General features: G+C 54.4%; 1 protein-coding gene across 1 annotated transcript in view; it reads right to left on the bottom strand.

Annotated features, from left to right (window-relative positions):
- Positions 1 to 1,076: 1,076 nt before the first annotated feature.
- IGSF21 (immunoglobin superfamily member 21) overlaps positions 1,077 to 14,550 on the bottom strand; it is a 38,603-nt gene continuing 25,129 nt past the window's right edge. Inside the window, exons 6-10 of the mRNA XM_021715407.1 lie at positions 13,310 to 13,784; positions 2,948 to 3,033; positions 2,403 to 2,595; positions 1,980 to 2,018; positions 1,077 to 1,305 (exon numbers count right to left, since the gene is read on the bottom strand). Coding sequence (XP_021571082.1) covers positions 1,232 to 1,305; positions 1,980 to 2,018; positions 2,403 to 2,595; positions 2,948 to 3,033; positions 13,310 to 13,784 — 867 coding nt within the window. The 3' untranslated portion in view covers positions 1,077 to 1,231. The remainder of the gene's footprint in view (positions 1,306 to 1,979; positions 2,019 to 2,402; positions 2,596 to 2,947; positions 3,034 to 13,309; positions 13,785 to 14,550) is intronic.

The raw sequence follows: 14,550 nt of genomic DNA, 5'->3' as shown, positions 1-14,550 counted from the left end.
TCAGCAAAATTCCTTTTGCCCTGGAAGGTAACATATTCACAGGTTCTGAGGGTTAGGACGTGGACATCTTTGGGGGCCATTGTTCCACCTACCACAGGGGTGGTTCTGGTTCTCTCTTCCCCTGCCCCGGAGATTCTGAAAGCACATGTTCCAGGTGATGAAGGCACAGAACTGCCCAGCATGTCTGGGGCTTTGCGGGAGCCCAACATCACTCCTTATTGTGTGGCGGCAGTGAGGCGCTGGGTCAACGTGTTACTGCAGACAGCCTATCCTATGCAGACTAATGCAATCTTCCGTGGGCTCTTCTTGGTGACTCTCAAGTCTTGACCATAGCTCAGGGAGGCCAACCCCTCCCTCCCCAAGGACTCTCTGTCCTTCCTTCAGAGCGAAAAGCTGAATGGCATGAGGAATCTTCTCGTGATTGAGTAGAAAGTTCTGGGAAGCCTCTACCACTGACTTACATGTGACCTTGACAGATGTTGGCGCTGGCCATGTGACTCGCTTTGGCTCAAGGAGTGTTCATGGGCACGACACAGGCAGAGGCCTTAGATGTGCCTGCGTGGTTTGGGTTTCTTCTAGAGCTTTGATGATTCACTTAGATGTCAGGGAGCCATTTCCACTTTAGCTTGGGCCCCAGAGCAAACAAACCCATGGAGGAGACCAGAGCCCAACCCACAGCCGGAAGTCCAGCCGATTGACCTGCCACTGAAACAGAGCTGCCCAGCTGAGCCCGGATGAGGTCAGCCAGACCATTTCAACTTGAACATGAGCATAACGATAAGTGCCTGCTGTCACGTGCCATTGAGATGGAGTTGGCTTCTTATGCAGCATTACTGTGGCAACTGCTGACTCTTGCACTGGGCCCTGAAGAATCTTGGATTTCCCGAGTGTCTCTGGCCACTTCCTATACCTGGTTGTTAGGATGTGAGTGGGATCATAAGCTGCACGCCACCCCTCATCTGGGGAGGAGGACCCGGTCTCCCCCCTCCCTCATTATGCCTCCTCAGCGCCATCCCAGGGCTGGATGCCAGGAGGTGCCATTGAACAAATAAGGAATTCAGAGCCAGACGCCGAGGTGGGGAAAATTGTTCTGTTTGCTTTAATTAAACCAGCTGAAGAAGCCAAGACACAGACAGAAAGACGAAGAACAAGACTGGAAATAGTTTAGAAAAGAAACGAAAACTGGTCGTGGAGATGTCAGCGCCCGGTGGGGTGGCGGGGACGGGCGCCTTCACGTCAGCTCCAGGACCACTGTCAGGGCGAGCACCAAGGTGGACAGGGCACCAGCGGGGCCAGACGCAGAACCTGTGCCAGGTGGGGAGAGGGTCAGAGCCTGCGGACCATGCCCGTCCAGGGATGGCAGGGCCTCTGGGTCCCCAGCAAGGACACTGGGCTTCAGCACCAACACCAATGGGTTCAAAGCGACTGCTGAGCCGAGGTCAGGCTTGCTGGGGGCCGTCAGGGTCGTGCAACAGGGACCAGGAGTGGGGGCCTCCAGTGTGAGCTTTGGGCTTGGCTCTGTGTGGGGAGTTGAGGGGATGCCAGGCCTGGGAATAATGTCTGGGTCCCTTGGGTTGGGGTGGGGGTGGGGCAGCCAGAGTCCCCGCCAAAGTGTCTGTCTGCTCCCAGCTGTCCTATGAAGAGTCCGGGCCAGAACACAGCCCCACAGTCAATGCTGGACACACCCTCGCAGAGTCAGGGCAGCCGAGCTCTATGAGTCGAGAGAGGCAGAGGCACCATGGACATCGGGTGGGGGGATGTGGTCCCCACAGGCTTTGGCAGGTTGAGCCCCCTGGGTGCCTCAGTGCCCACCTCTGACCACCTCTGACCCCAACTCTGCCCAACTAGCGGGCAAGGGCCGCCTAATGTGGGAGGGGAGGGGAAGAGGTTGGCCAATGGGCAGTTTGGGGCCCAGAGCTTTCCGGAGCCTGGAAAATCACTCACTCTTAAGCAAGAAGGTTCCGAGGGTGGATACCTACCATTGGAGTCCTCCGTGCCTCTTGGGATATTCGGGTTTTCTGTTGGAGAGAAACAGAGAGAGAACCAGAGAGCAGATGGCATTCAGAATTCAGCCAAGGAGCGATCTTACCCAGGCCCCGCAGGGTGGCACCACGTGCATGGTCTCAGGGCAGCACACAGCCTCTCTGGGGGCTGGGTGGTGTCAGCCCCGTTTTACAGATGGAGAAACAGAAAGGGTAAGCAGTTTGCCCAGGGCTGCCCAGCTGCTAAGTGGCAGAGCTGGGATTTGAACCCAAAGTCTTTCTGTCTCCAAAGCTGGTATCGTTTGAACCCATGAAAGGTACTGCCTCCCTGTGGGGCACCCTCTAGGGCACATTCGGGACTTGCCGCCCCCTCCCCCGGGGACGGCGTCCAGCCAGGCCCCCCGGCCAAGCCTGCCGTACCGAACACGATGAGCCGGGTGTGCGTGTCGGTGGAGCCCAGTGGGTTCTGGGCCGTGCAGCGGTACATGGAGCCGTTGAGCTCGGCGGGGACGCGCTCCAGCACCAGCTCCTTCCCGCCGAACTCCGTGCTGCCATCTAGGAGGCGGCTCCCCACCCGCGTCCACGTGAACATGGGCTCCGGGAAGACTTCGTTCTGTTGGCCAGGGCAGGGGAGAGCAGAATCACGGAGGAGCCGTTCTACCGGGGCAGGGAGGGGTCGAGGCTGCGCCACAGCCTCCCGGGATGAGTGGAACCCCAGAAGTAGGAGGAGTCTCGGGCCGGAGAAGGTGCCAAGGTCTCGATGGCAGAGGGCACTGTGAATGTTCCGCTTCGCCATGCCTCACGGAAGCCAGTTCTGCCCTGACACAGATTGGGATACCGAGGCCCAGGACTGTGGCTGACGGTCGAGAGGAGGGTGTTGGAGACGGCTGCCAGGGATGCTGGTGCCCAGGGGGTGCCCCTGGCTCCTTCCATCACCCTCCCGATGCTCAGAGAGAGAGACTGACCTGAAATCCGTGGACCAGGATCCTCACTGTGTCCCCGACCCGGGCTCTACTGGGCGTCATCACGATTTTGGGTCCTTTGGGGGCAACTGTAAGGAGAGAGGCCGGGTCAGAGAGATATGGGTGTTTTTCTGGGGGGGGGCATGGAAAGGAGGGAAAAGAGACACAGAAGAGGAAGTTCCAGTCTAGCTACCATCATCCTCGGTTGCTTCTGAGTTAGAAGCTCCGAGTGTGCTCATTCATTCATTCATTCATTCACGCATGCATTCAGACACGTTCCCTGAGCCCCTGCGATGCGTCAGAGCCTGACTGGGACCTGGAGAGTCAACAGTGTGCAGGACATGGTCCCTGCCCTTGTGGGGTCACACATCAGTGGAGGAGAAAGACAAGCCACAGGCAAGCATGGCCAGCATGCCAAGTGACAAGACCAGAGAAGCCCAGTGATGGTGGAGTCAGGGAGGGAAACTTGTCCAGGGGAGGCCCACCCCCAGAGACAACTCCGCGGATGTTTCGGGGAGAAGTCTGTTCCAGCAGCCAGACGTGAGGCACCCCAGACTCCCGCCTGCACTACACCCTTGTGCGAGTTTCTGCTATCATCCTCCTCCCATCCAGTTGGGTTAACTGAGGCTCCCAGAAACACAAGTGACCTGCCAAAGATCATACCATCAGGAAACCCGAGAGAAAATTTCGGGTCTCCTGACTTCTGATCCAGCGCTCTTTCTGTCAGGCTAATCCTCTCGATGGGTTTTTCTGGAATCTCTGGGAGGTGGAGTGGACATGCTGTGGGAAAGCCGTCTCTTTCCCTGTGCCCAGCCTTTGCCCTCCCCGCCTCTCCTCCTCTTGTCCTTGTATCAGGACAAGAATCTCTTATTAAAGCCCCTTTATATGTCTGAGCTCTGGGGACGAGATGCCCAAGGTTGTCACTGTCCCCTGAACAAAGCCTGAGAACGTCAGGGATGGAGGGGCCACTGGAGATTACTGGGTCTGTCCCCTCCTGTTTCGGCTGGGACATAGAGTCCCATGAACCACAAAGAGGCTTATCCAAGGTCACCCACAGAGCTAGGTACCCATGTTCCCTGACTTTCCAGCCAGGACTATTTTTCCCAGATTAATCCACTCACCCATCCACCCACCCATCCATTCATCCACTCATCCATCTATCTACATATCCGTCCACCTACCCATCCGCCCATCTGCCCATCCATCCATCCATCCACCCATCCATCCACCCATCCATCCACTCACCCATCCATCCATCCATCCATCCAATGTGGTACTCCATTCAGATGTTTCAGTCAACAGAGTTGAGGGTCAGATGGGCATTTTATAAAGGTAATTCTATGTGCTGGTCAGAAGGTAGGGTGAGCTTGGAGTTAGGGATTGTTGCAGTAGTCCAAGGCTAAGTTGCTGAGGACTTGAATTGTGTGGTGACTAACAACGGTATGTCCGTCCGTCCATCCATCCATCCATCCATCCTTTCTATAGTAATTATTGGGCAGACAATGCATGGGGTTTTGGAGCAGAGCTGTGGATAGGGTGGTGAACAAGACCCAGTGCCTGCCAACATGGAGCTCACACTTTGGAAGGAGAGAGAGCCCATGAGCAAAGAAACACATACACAAATCGTGATCAGAGAGCGATCATGCTTTATGCAGAGAGTGAGACCAAGTGGGGAGCAGAGAGTTAGTGGTGACGTCCTTAGCTGTGGGAGTCAGGATGTCTCTTCCAAGGAGGTGACATTTCAGCCAAACTGTGAAGTGCATGAGGAATGTTGCAGGCAGCAGGAACAGCCAGGGCAGGGCGCCAAAGCAGGCCAGGGAGGGAACGGGGCTGGGGACAGATCCCATAGAGCTGGAGGAAGGAGGACATGTGAAGGTCTTGTCTGGGGTGCCATGCTCTGCGCTGCTCTCTGCAAACACATCCCAGTAGTAGCTGCAGGGGCAGAGCTTTGTCCCCGGGCCCGGGGTTGCCCTGGGATCGCCCCACCTGCCCCTGCCTGGTCCCCGAGCCTCTCCTTCCCACTCAGGGCTCTCAGCAGAAATCAGAGCAGCTGGTCGATGTGGGTGGGCTCCCAGGCACTGCCAATTCCATTCTCTGAGAAGGCGACCAGAGGACTATTAATTAAACCACCAGCGAGACATTTGTGAGAAGGGCTGAGCCTGCATGGAGGAGAGGGAAGGGTGGGGAGGGTGGGGGTAGCTGCACCCCCCAGCCAGCCGCGAGGAGGAGGCACCGGCCTGGGGGACCAGAAAGCCAAGGTCTCGTCTGTTCTGTGAGCACTTGGCTGATGCTCCCACCGCCTTCTCCAAGTGAAATGCACAAGGGGAACAATGACAACACGCCTCACCTACCTACCATGCTGGCTGTTAGAAATACCAGGAGAAGCCCCTGTTTGATGGCTAACTTGTTGAACGCATTCTAGGGCCAAGGACCTACATTAAGCTCCTTCTATGCATGATCTCATTGATGCTTGGGGCCCTTTGAGATTGTCCCCACAAGGAAACAAAGGGAGGTCAAGCAAGGTTTCCACTTTCTTTCTTAACTCAAGTGCTGCGGGGGTCGATTTGCAGGTGGGAAACAGGGACCTAGGGCTGTCTGGCCCTGGGTTGTTTTGGCTGCTCTTAATGTCCTTGAAGTGCTGGCGGGATGGCACTGTCGTCTGCAGCCAGCAGAGGGCGCTGACAGGCATCCCGGCCAGGACAAGGCTGGAGCCCTGGAGGGCAAGGGCGGGCAGCTTCTGCTTCTAGATGAGACTCCTCCCTGCCTGGCTTTCTAGAGACCCCACCTAACTCCTGCAGGCCTGGGCCTGGGCCTGCTGACTCTGAGGGGATGGGGAAGTGATATCTGTCAGGTGCCAATGATGCGCTAGTCTCAGTTTCAGGAACCTCACGCCATCGGGCGCTTATGAAGTGGGTTACCACGAGGCCCATAGAACTGGCCCTCTAGGGGGACCGCGGCTTGCCCAAGGTCACACTGCAAGGAAGTGGCAGAAGCCCGACTCGATGGCACGCAGGGCTTCAGAAGAAGGCTCGGAGCCCGGGGCAGAGGACAGGCAGAGCCCCCAGTGTCCTCCTCCGCCCTGCAGCCCGGCTCCTGTGTGCGTCTGACTGCCAGGGGCACAGAGAGTGGACCGGGGAGGGGTCTGCTCCTCCCTCGCCCCTCCGAGCTCTATCCTGGCAGCTGCTGACAGACAAACGCCTTGGCAGCAGATGGACCCCGATGCCCTCCCTCGCTGCTGCATCAAGATGTTGCTTCCGGAAGCCAAACCAGCTGCTATCAGCCTCCCCGCTCCCACCACCACCAGGAAGCCCATTAGCAGCTCCCGACAGTCAAAGCCCGCCCGCCCTCCGCCCGTCTCCCTCCTGCTCCTGGAATACCGCACAGAGAGTGCCCAGAAAGGACGTTCTCAGCCTCTGGGCTTTCCTCCTCTCACCCCTGGACACACAGAGAGCAGGCAGCCAAGGACCAGACTGAGGCCCGGGCCCCTCATCTCTGGCTACACGACTCGGTCGAAGCAACCTGCTGGTCCTCAGTCTCCTCAGCCCTCCATGGGCAAAATAGGCTGCCTCCCGCTTAAAGAGATGCTCTGAAGAGGGCAGAGATGAGGCCACAGTGGGAAATGTAAGAGGATGCCTGTCTGCTCAGGGAATGCAAGAGATTCTGGTGACATAAGCTGCCCTCACCACTCCCGAGCCTCCAGATGCAAGGACAGCTCTGTGGATTTCACGGAAGGGCACCTCTAGGTCTTCCCAGGAATGTTGAATGTTCACTAAAACAATGATCCACCCGTCCACACAAATATCTACCCATCCATCCATCCATCCACCCATCCATTCAAACATTCATCCATCTGTCCGTCCATCCATCCAAACATCCATCCATCCATCCATCCATCCATCCATCCATCCATCCGTCCATCTATCCATCCATATGTCCATCTGTCCGTCCGTCCATCCATCCATCCATCCATCCATCCATCCATCCATCCATCCATCCACCAAAACATCTATCTGTCCACCTTTCCATCCAAACATCCAACCGTCCATCCATCCGTCTGCCCATCTGTCCATCCATCCATTCATCCATCAATCCATCCAAACATCTATCCGTCCATCCGCCTGCCTCTGCTCATCCACCCATTCAGCATTCCATCCATCCAAATATCCATCCATCTAAATATCCATCCACCCCACTCATCCATGCAGGCATTCATTCTACTCATCCACCCATCTAGCCACACACCCACCCATAAACCTACGGGTCTGCTCCCCCACCCACTCTTCATCTGCCGCATCCACCGACTTCTTTGTTGTCCGCCTAATATGTGACAGTCACCGTGCAGGGCAGTGCTGGGGATGCAGTGGTGAATGACAATGGTAGCTCCTATTTCCTGGATATTTGCTCTGTCGGTCCCTGTGCAAATCACTTTGCATGCAATGCCTTACTTCATCTTCATAATAGCCCAGAGGAGTACTAATTAACTGACTATTAAACGGGGATTTATTAAGTCGCACCTTGGGGGACTGCTCTGAGCCCTGTACTGTGTGAACGAGGCAGACGAAGACCTGCCCACATGCCACCTACAGTGCCCGGGGCATCCAGACAGTGAAGAAATACAGAACGCACTTGCAGGTGGAGAGGAGCGCCATGCTGGGGAAACAGAGCAAGGTGAGGGGCTGAAGGGGGCTGGAGGAAGCGGCGGCTCTGGATGAGTGTTCAGGGAAGGGCCCTCCAAGCAGGCGACTTGAGCAGAGGCCTGGAAGGAGGAGGAACGTGTCTGGGGTAAGATCATTCTAGGCAGAAAGGGAAGCCAGCGCCAAGTTGCAGAGCTAGTGTGCCAGCGCTCGGCGTCCTCAGGGAAGAGTCAGGAGGTTCCCAAGTTTGGAGCAAATCGAGCAGTGGGAAGAGTTCTGGAAGGTGAGCCCCTTGTGAGCCGAGGTGAGGAGCTGGGATTTCGTTTTAGAAGTGACGGCAGTCAAGAGAACGGGCTTTAAAATATTCATTCTTCATATATTTTTAAATCACGATAAAATTTACCTACAGGGAAACACACTGTTCTTAAGGGTACAGTTTGGCAATTTTAATCATCGCAAATGCCTGTGCAACCACCATCCCAGTCGAACTCTGGAACATTCTCATCCCCCCAGAGGGTCCCTACCGCCTCCTCCCAGTCAATTTCTGCTCTTCATAGGTAAACACTGTTCTGATTGCTCTCAACAGAGACTTATGTTCTTGTTCTGGAATTTCATGCAAATGGACTCATGCTGTAAGCACTCTGTTATCTGGCTTCTTTCACTCAACATACTTTTTTCAGACTCCATCCATGTTGGCGTGTGTATCGTGTATTCGTCCCTCTGTATTGGTGAGAAGTATTTCATCGTATGACGATACTACACGTTCCTTTACTCATTTTCCTAGTTATGGACAGCTGGGTTATTTGCAGCTTGTTGGTTTTGTTGTTGTCGTGAATAAAGCTGCTGTGAGTTTTCATGTCCAAGTCTTTGTGGACATATGTTTTTATTTCTCTTGAGTAATTACCTAGGAATGGAACTATTAGGCCACAGAGTAGGAGTGTTTTTATCTTTGTGAGAAACTGCCAGCTCTTCTAAGAGTACTAGAGCCATTTTATATTCCTACCAGCAACACACGAGGATTCTTATTGTTGTCCTACATCCTTGTCAACACTTGGTATTGTCCGTTTAAAAAGTTTTAGCCAGTCTAATGGCTAATGTGAAATAATATCTCATTGAGCTTTTACTCTTCATTTCTTGGATGACTAATAATGTTATACACCTTTTTATATGTTTACTGGCCACTTATGTACCTCCTTTTTTTAAAAATTGAGTTGTCTGACATTATTGATTTGTAGTTCATTATGTATCCTGGATACAAATGCTTTTTGAAATATATGTTTCAAGAATATTTTCTATCATTTTATGGTTTGCCTTTTATTATTCTTAAAGACATCTTCTCAAGAGAAGAAAACTTGAATTTTAAGTCCAATTTACCAATTTTCAATTTTTCATTTAATGTTTTTTGTGACCATTTTAAGGTAGAAATCCTTGCTACCTTGATGTCATAAAGGTCTTTTTCTATGCTTTATTCTAGAAGCTTCATGGTGCTGGCATTTGCATCTCAAATTAATGTGTGTGTGTGTATATGAGGTAGGGGTCCAGGCTCCGTTTCTCCTTAGGCGGCTTCTGTGGTTTCAGGGCCATTTGTTAAGAAGCTTTCTCTTTCTCCCTTGAACAGCCTTGGGGTCTCTGTCAAAAATCAATGGACTGTGTACATGTGGGCCTATTTCTGGACTGTGGTCTGTTCTATCAATCTAGTTGTCTACCGTTGGAGGGTCTGGGCGGGTGTGTGGACATTGTAGGAAGCAAATGAGGTCTGAGCAGATAGTCCAGGCAGGAATTGGTGGTGCTTGGATTGGGTGGTCAGCGAGGAAGCCGTGAGAAGGGGCAGATGGGAGATATATCATGAGGCTGAGCCACCAGGGCCTGTTTGGATGGATGGATGGATGGATGGATGGATGGATGGATGGATGGATGGGTAGGTGAATGGGTGGATAGGTAGATGTTTGGGTGGACGGGTGGGTGGGTGAGTTATTTTCTTAGTGGACACTCAACATTCCTGGGGGGACCTAGAGGAGCCCTTCCTTGAAATCCACAGAGCTGTCCTTGCATCTTCAGGCTCAGGAGTGGTGAGGGCAGCTCGTATCACCAGGATCTTCTGCATTCCCTGAGCAGATAGGCATCATCTTACATTTCACACTGTGGCTTCATCTCTCCCCCATTCTCATCTTCAGAGCATCTCTTCAAGTGGGTGGATGCAGAATATGGGCAGAGAGGAGGAAAAGTAGATGGCCGCCAGCTCTGTGGCTAGATCATTGGGAAGAATGTAGCTGCCATCTACTGAGATGGGCTCCAGACACCCAGGACTCTTGGTCCAGATCACAAGAAAGGCACAAACCCAGTGAGACAAAAGTTCCGAAGAGGCACATTCAGCGAGGAGGGATGGGGGAGGGTCAGTGAAGTCTTCCTGGAGGGGGTGGCATTTGAGCCAGGGAGGGCATCCCTGCAGGAGCCAAGGCTCACTACCGGGACACATGTCCCCACCCTTGCTGGCCTGACTGCCAAAGTCCTTGTGGGGTGACTGGATTCTGGGCCCCGAAGGCCCCCCCTCCATTCTCCTTCTCCCCTAGAGTGCAGGGTGCCCTGATTGTCCAGGGTGCATATACTCACGGCCCCTCCAGTGCCCAGCACTCTTCGTGGGTCACACCCACCTTCTCGTGGGTCCTCACCCAGTGGTTACAAACAAGGACTCTGGGGCCGCCTGACCCTGGCTGGTTGCCCTAGGAAAATTCCTCTAAGCCCAAGTCACTCTGTAAGACAGGAATAATGACAGCGTCTCTCGGCGGCCTTGCAGGGTCACTGCACGGTTTTGAGATCTGGCAGGAAGCATCTTTCAGAGAGCTGGTCTCTGAGCATGTGCTCGAAACACTCATGCGTTTACTAGTATTCTCCTCCCTCAACAGGTCAGAAAACTGAGGCTCAGAGACATGAGAGGCGAGATCTCACTACTGGACAGCAGTTGAGGTAGGATAGGAGGGTAGCCCAGAGGCCTCTTTAATCACCTACCCAGCTAGGCCCCTTCACCTTGGTGGCCCCGCTGTGCCTCCCATGTCCCTGCTTCCTCAGCGTGCACACGCCTTGCTCCGATGATGGGAGTGAGGTGCCCACAGAGGCAGCTCCGGTTGAGGGATTAGGGCTGGGCCAGGCACGTGCTTCACTGTGGCCTGGGGTAGAGGGCTACGCAGGCCGTGGCAACACACCCATTCCTGCTGGGAGATGTGAGCAGCCAGCTGCCTTTCCCAGCTGCTTTGAAGTTCCAGTCTGGTCTTTGGTCTTTCTCCTCCTCATTCTCGGTGGGGCGAGGCCAGGGAGTCTTCCCAGCGGAAGCTAGTGCTCCCACGAAAGAGGCAGGGAGCACTATCCTTGGAAGAGCAGCTCGAAGAAAGGTCAAGGCTACTCTGTGGGGGCAGGAAGGGACCATGGAAAGATGGAGGGTCCCGAGGGAGGCGTGAGGGGCTGGTGAGGTGGGAGCCCTGAGAGGGGTCCCAGCGGGCTCTGGGTTGAGAGGCCCCAGCGCCTTAGGGGGAACTTGTGATGTCTCCATAGAATGACAAGTAAATAGGATCTGGGGGTGGGTGCTTCTGAATCCTTCCCTACTCCCCGTGAGCCAGTCTCCCTGGGTCTCAGTTTCCTCATCTGTAATATGGGATATTAGTGCCTGCCTCATGGGGTTATCAGGGCAATCCGTGAGTTAATGCTAACAGCAACACTCCGTGGCATATAGTAGGTGTTTAGTAAAGGTTAGCCATTGTTAGTAGTTTCTGCGTGGACAGAGGGCCTGTGGGAATCAGAGGGCCATTTTAACGGGCCTCTGGGGAACCACTCCACAGCCAGCCAAGGCACTTGGTCTCGAAGCTGGTGAGTTTGATGGCTGGCATTGTGGGGCGTGGAGAAGGCGCCCACAGACCTGGCTTGAAAGCCCAGCTCTTCTACACATCTGTTAGTGACTTGGCAATGGACTTCACCAGCCCGATCCTCAGTTTTGCTTATCTGCCAAATGGAGCTATGCGATCAACTTGTATTCGTGGGGACTGAATGGGGTCATCCTTATAGATGTTCCAGGCGCACGATAAGTATGATCTGTACAAGAGAGTCTTTTCCTTGGCATTGGGTGTGGAGGGGGTGTTGGGCTTTGTGGTAGTCCAGCCAAAAACAGACCACCCCCTTGCACCCCACTGGGACGTGCAGCAGTCCCAACCCTCACCATTCACTGCTGTCTGTCCTGGGTCATGGGCAGCCTAGGCTACAGGTTGTGGATGGCTCCCTGTAGCCCCGACAACTGCTGGAGTCTTGGAGGACAAGTCCAGGTCTCTTGGGCTCAGGGAACAGTTGCTGGGACTGTAACTCAAGGCTCAAAAGGTTGTAGGCCAGAGGACCAGGGCAGGTCACCCTGTGCCCGACCCCCACCTCGACCCACCCAGCTGACACAAACAACCGGCCAGACAAGAGTTTTGTATATACATCTCTGGTAGAGAAGATTCCACCTCACCCCTCTCCCTGCCCCGAATCAGCTGGGAGGAGAAGTAAAAGGGGGAAGGAGTCAGTCCTTAGGGAGCTGCTTGGAGGATGTCCTGGGTTGGTGCTTTGTGGGAAGAGAAAGCAGATCGCAGACAGGAATTGGGTTCTCAGACTGAGCTGGCCCTGGGTGCCCCGTGTCCCACCTCCTACATGACCACAGATGACAGGGTTTTTTCACTGTACTTAAAAGTGTAAGCCAGAGTGATATCCTCCCAAGTCCTTTGTGTTCCTGACCTCAACCTGGCAAAGATTCCCAGGACTTCAGTATTCCTGACGCTGACCCAGCAAGCCTACAGGCCCGTGACCCTTACCTAGCAACTGTCCCCTGAGCTCCTGGTCTCTTAGTAGATCCAGAAAACCTCCTTATCACCTCCTATGTTCCCAAGTGTGACAAAGAAAACCTTTCCTGACCTTGCCACGACCTTCCATGTTCTCCCCATGACCCAACAAACTTCCCCTGACCTCTCGTGTTTCTGATGCTCACTTGAAAAATCTCCTTGGCCTACCCTGGACCCCCCTCTGGCTTTCTATGTTCCAGACTTGAGCCAAAAACTTCCTTAAGAAACTCGACTCTCATGGGTTCTTCACTTTCCCAGCAAACTTCCCTAGGATGTCCAGTTTCCATTTTCAACCTGGAAAACATCCTGTTTTTAACATAATTCCAGCAAGTTTTGCTGACTTTCCATATTCTTTATTTTGACTGCAAACTCCACTGACCTCTCATGCTCCTGACTCAAATTTCTTGATCTCCCCTGACCTCTGTGTTCCCGACCCTATCCAGCAACTCCCCTGATCTCCCTGACCTTTGTGTTCTTGACCCAACCCAACAACTCCCAATCCCCCTGACCTCTGTGTTCCTGTCCCAACTAGCAACTCCCCCGATCCCCCTGACCTCTGTGTTCCTGACCCAACCCAGAAACTCCCCCGGCCTCCCCTGACCTTTTGTGTTCCTGACCCTCCCCAGGAAAGCATGTCTCTGACCTCTCCTGTTCCTGCCCCAGACCAGCAAACTACCCTGGCTTCCAGGAACCTCCCACGTTGTCCAGTGCAACTCAGTAAGGCTCCGTAAGAATGCTGATTCTGTCTTCGGTGCTGAGCCTGACTGGTTTGCTCCATCTCCTCACCATCTCCCTGGCTGCCAGCAGCCCTGGGACTCTAACCCAAGGCCCCCCAAGCCCAGGGGCTCTACAGAAGGGCCCCAGCCAAGCCTTACCCAGCGTGACCTCTGCCTGCATGGGCATCGACAGCGCTGGGTGCTTGACCTCGCAGCTGAAGAGGGCCTCGTTGTCGATCTGCGGGTTGAGGGTCCAGGTGAGCAGGGCGCGTACCTCCACGGTGCCATCGCTGCCTGGGGTGCGGCTGTGGCGCAGGAAGTAGATGGGCTCCGCACTGTGGACCCAGCGGGGGAACTCGCGGCTCACGACCGTCTCTGGAACGTTCTCCGTGGTCGGCTGAAGGAGGATGCTGGGATCCGGGGTCAGGCCATGGGAGGGCCGCTCCGTGTAGGGTCGCCCACCCCGGCTCTCGGTGTCCAGGAGGGACAGTGACTTCTGCATCTTGGTCTCGTCCAGGTCACGGTGCAGAAGGCTGCGAAAGGGCCTGCTGTCCTGGAGGGGGCCAGAGCTCGCAGTCAGTGGCTCGGATAGGGGGACTGCATCAATGGGTTCCCCATCTCGTTTGAAATAAACCTGAAATGGAAAGGGGCGCGGGTGAGAATATTTATCCAAATGACCTAGACCTCCTAACGGGCTCTGATGAACTGGCCATAGGATGCTGGTTCTTCTGGAGACTTCTCCGCCTAGAATCCTTCTCGATGGATCCAAAGCCCCAACTCCTTCCCTCCAGCACCAAGCATGCAGGCCCTGGGGGCAGAGCCTTAGCCAAACCCATGTACCCACTGGTGAGACTTCCAGAGCCTGGTTCCTCAATCATCCAGGGGAATAGGAACACCTACTTCATGGGGCTCTTGGATGCTTAAATGAAACAAGAGGGGAAACAAGGGCCCTAGACTTGTCCACGGTGGCCACGTGGGCTTTGAGGGCGTGGCCCCCGCCACTCAGGAAGGGCTTGTGAATGAGGGAGAGACGGGAGGCCCCAGAGGTGAAATGAAGTCGGAAGAGGTTGGAGGGAGCCGGATTGTGTGTGTGTGTGTGCACGCCTCTGGGAGACGGAAGGGAGGAAACAGGTGCGTGTGTGGGAGGCAGCTAGGTGCGGGAATGCGGTCACACACATCTACTCGCTCTCTCTGCTAATGGGGAATTCAAGTTTTGAGAGGCAGCATTTAATTTAATTTGCTGTCTTTTTATTTTGGTACATGCGCCCAGAGGCCTGTGGGGATTGGGTGTGTTTTTTAATAGATCAGATAAATGAATCGATAGATAGAAGACGGAGAGGGGAGGGTAGGAAGCAGCTCTCAGGGACTGGAGGAAGGTGTGGGGGAGGGGGTGGAAGGAG

This window comes from Carlito syrichta, unplaced genomic scaffold (assembly GCF_000164805.1).
Source record: "Carlito syrichta isolate Samal-C Ts95f unplaced genomic scaffold, Tarsius_syrichta-2.0.1 Scaffold307059, whole genome shotgun sequence".
NCBI classification, from domain to species: domain Eukaryota; kingdom Metazoa; phylum Chordata; class Mammalia; order Primates; family Tarsiidae; genus Carlito; species Carlito syrichta.
This window is presented reverse-complemented; position numbering and strand designations above follow the sequence as displayed.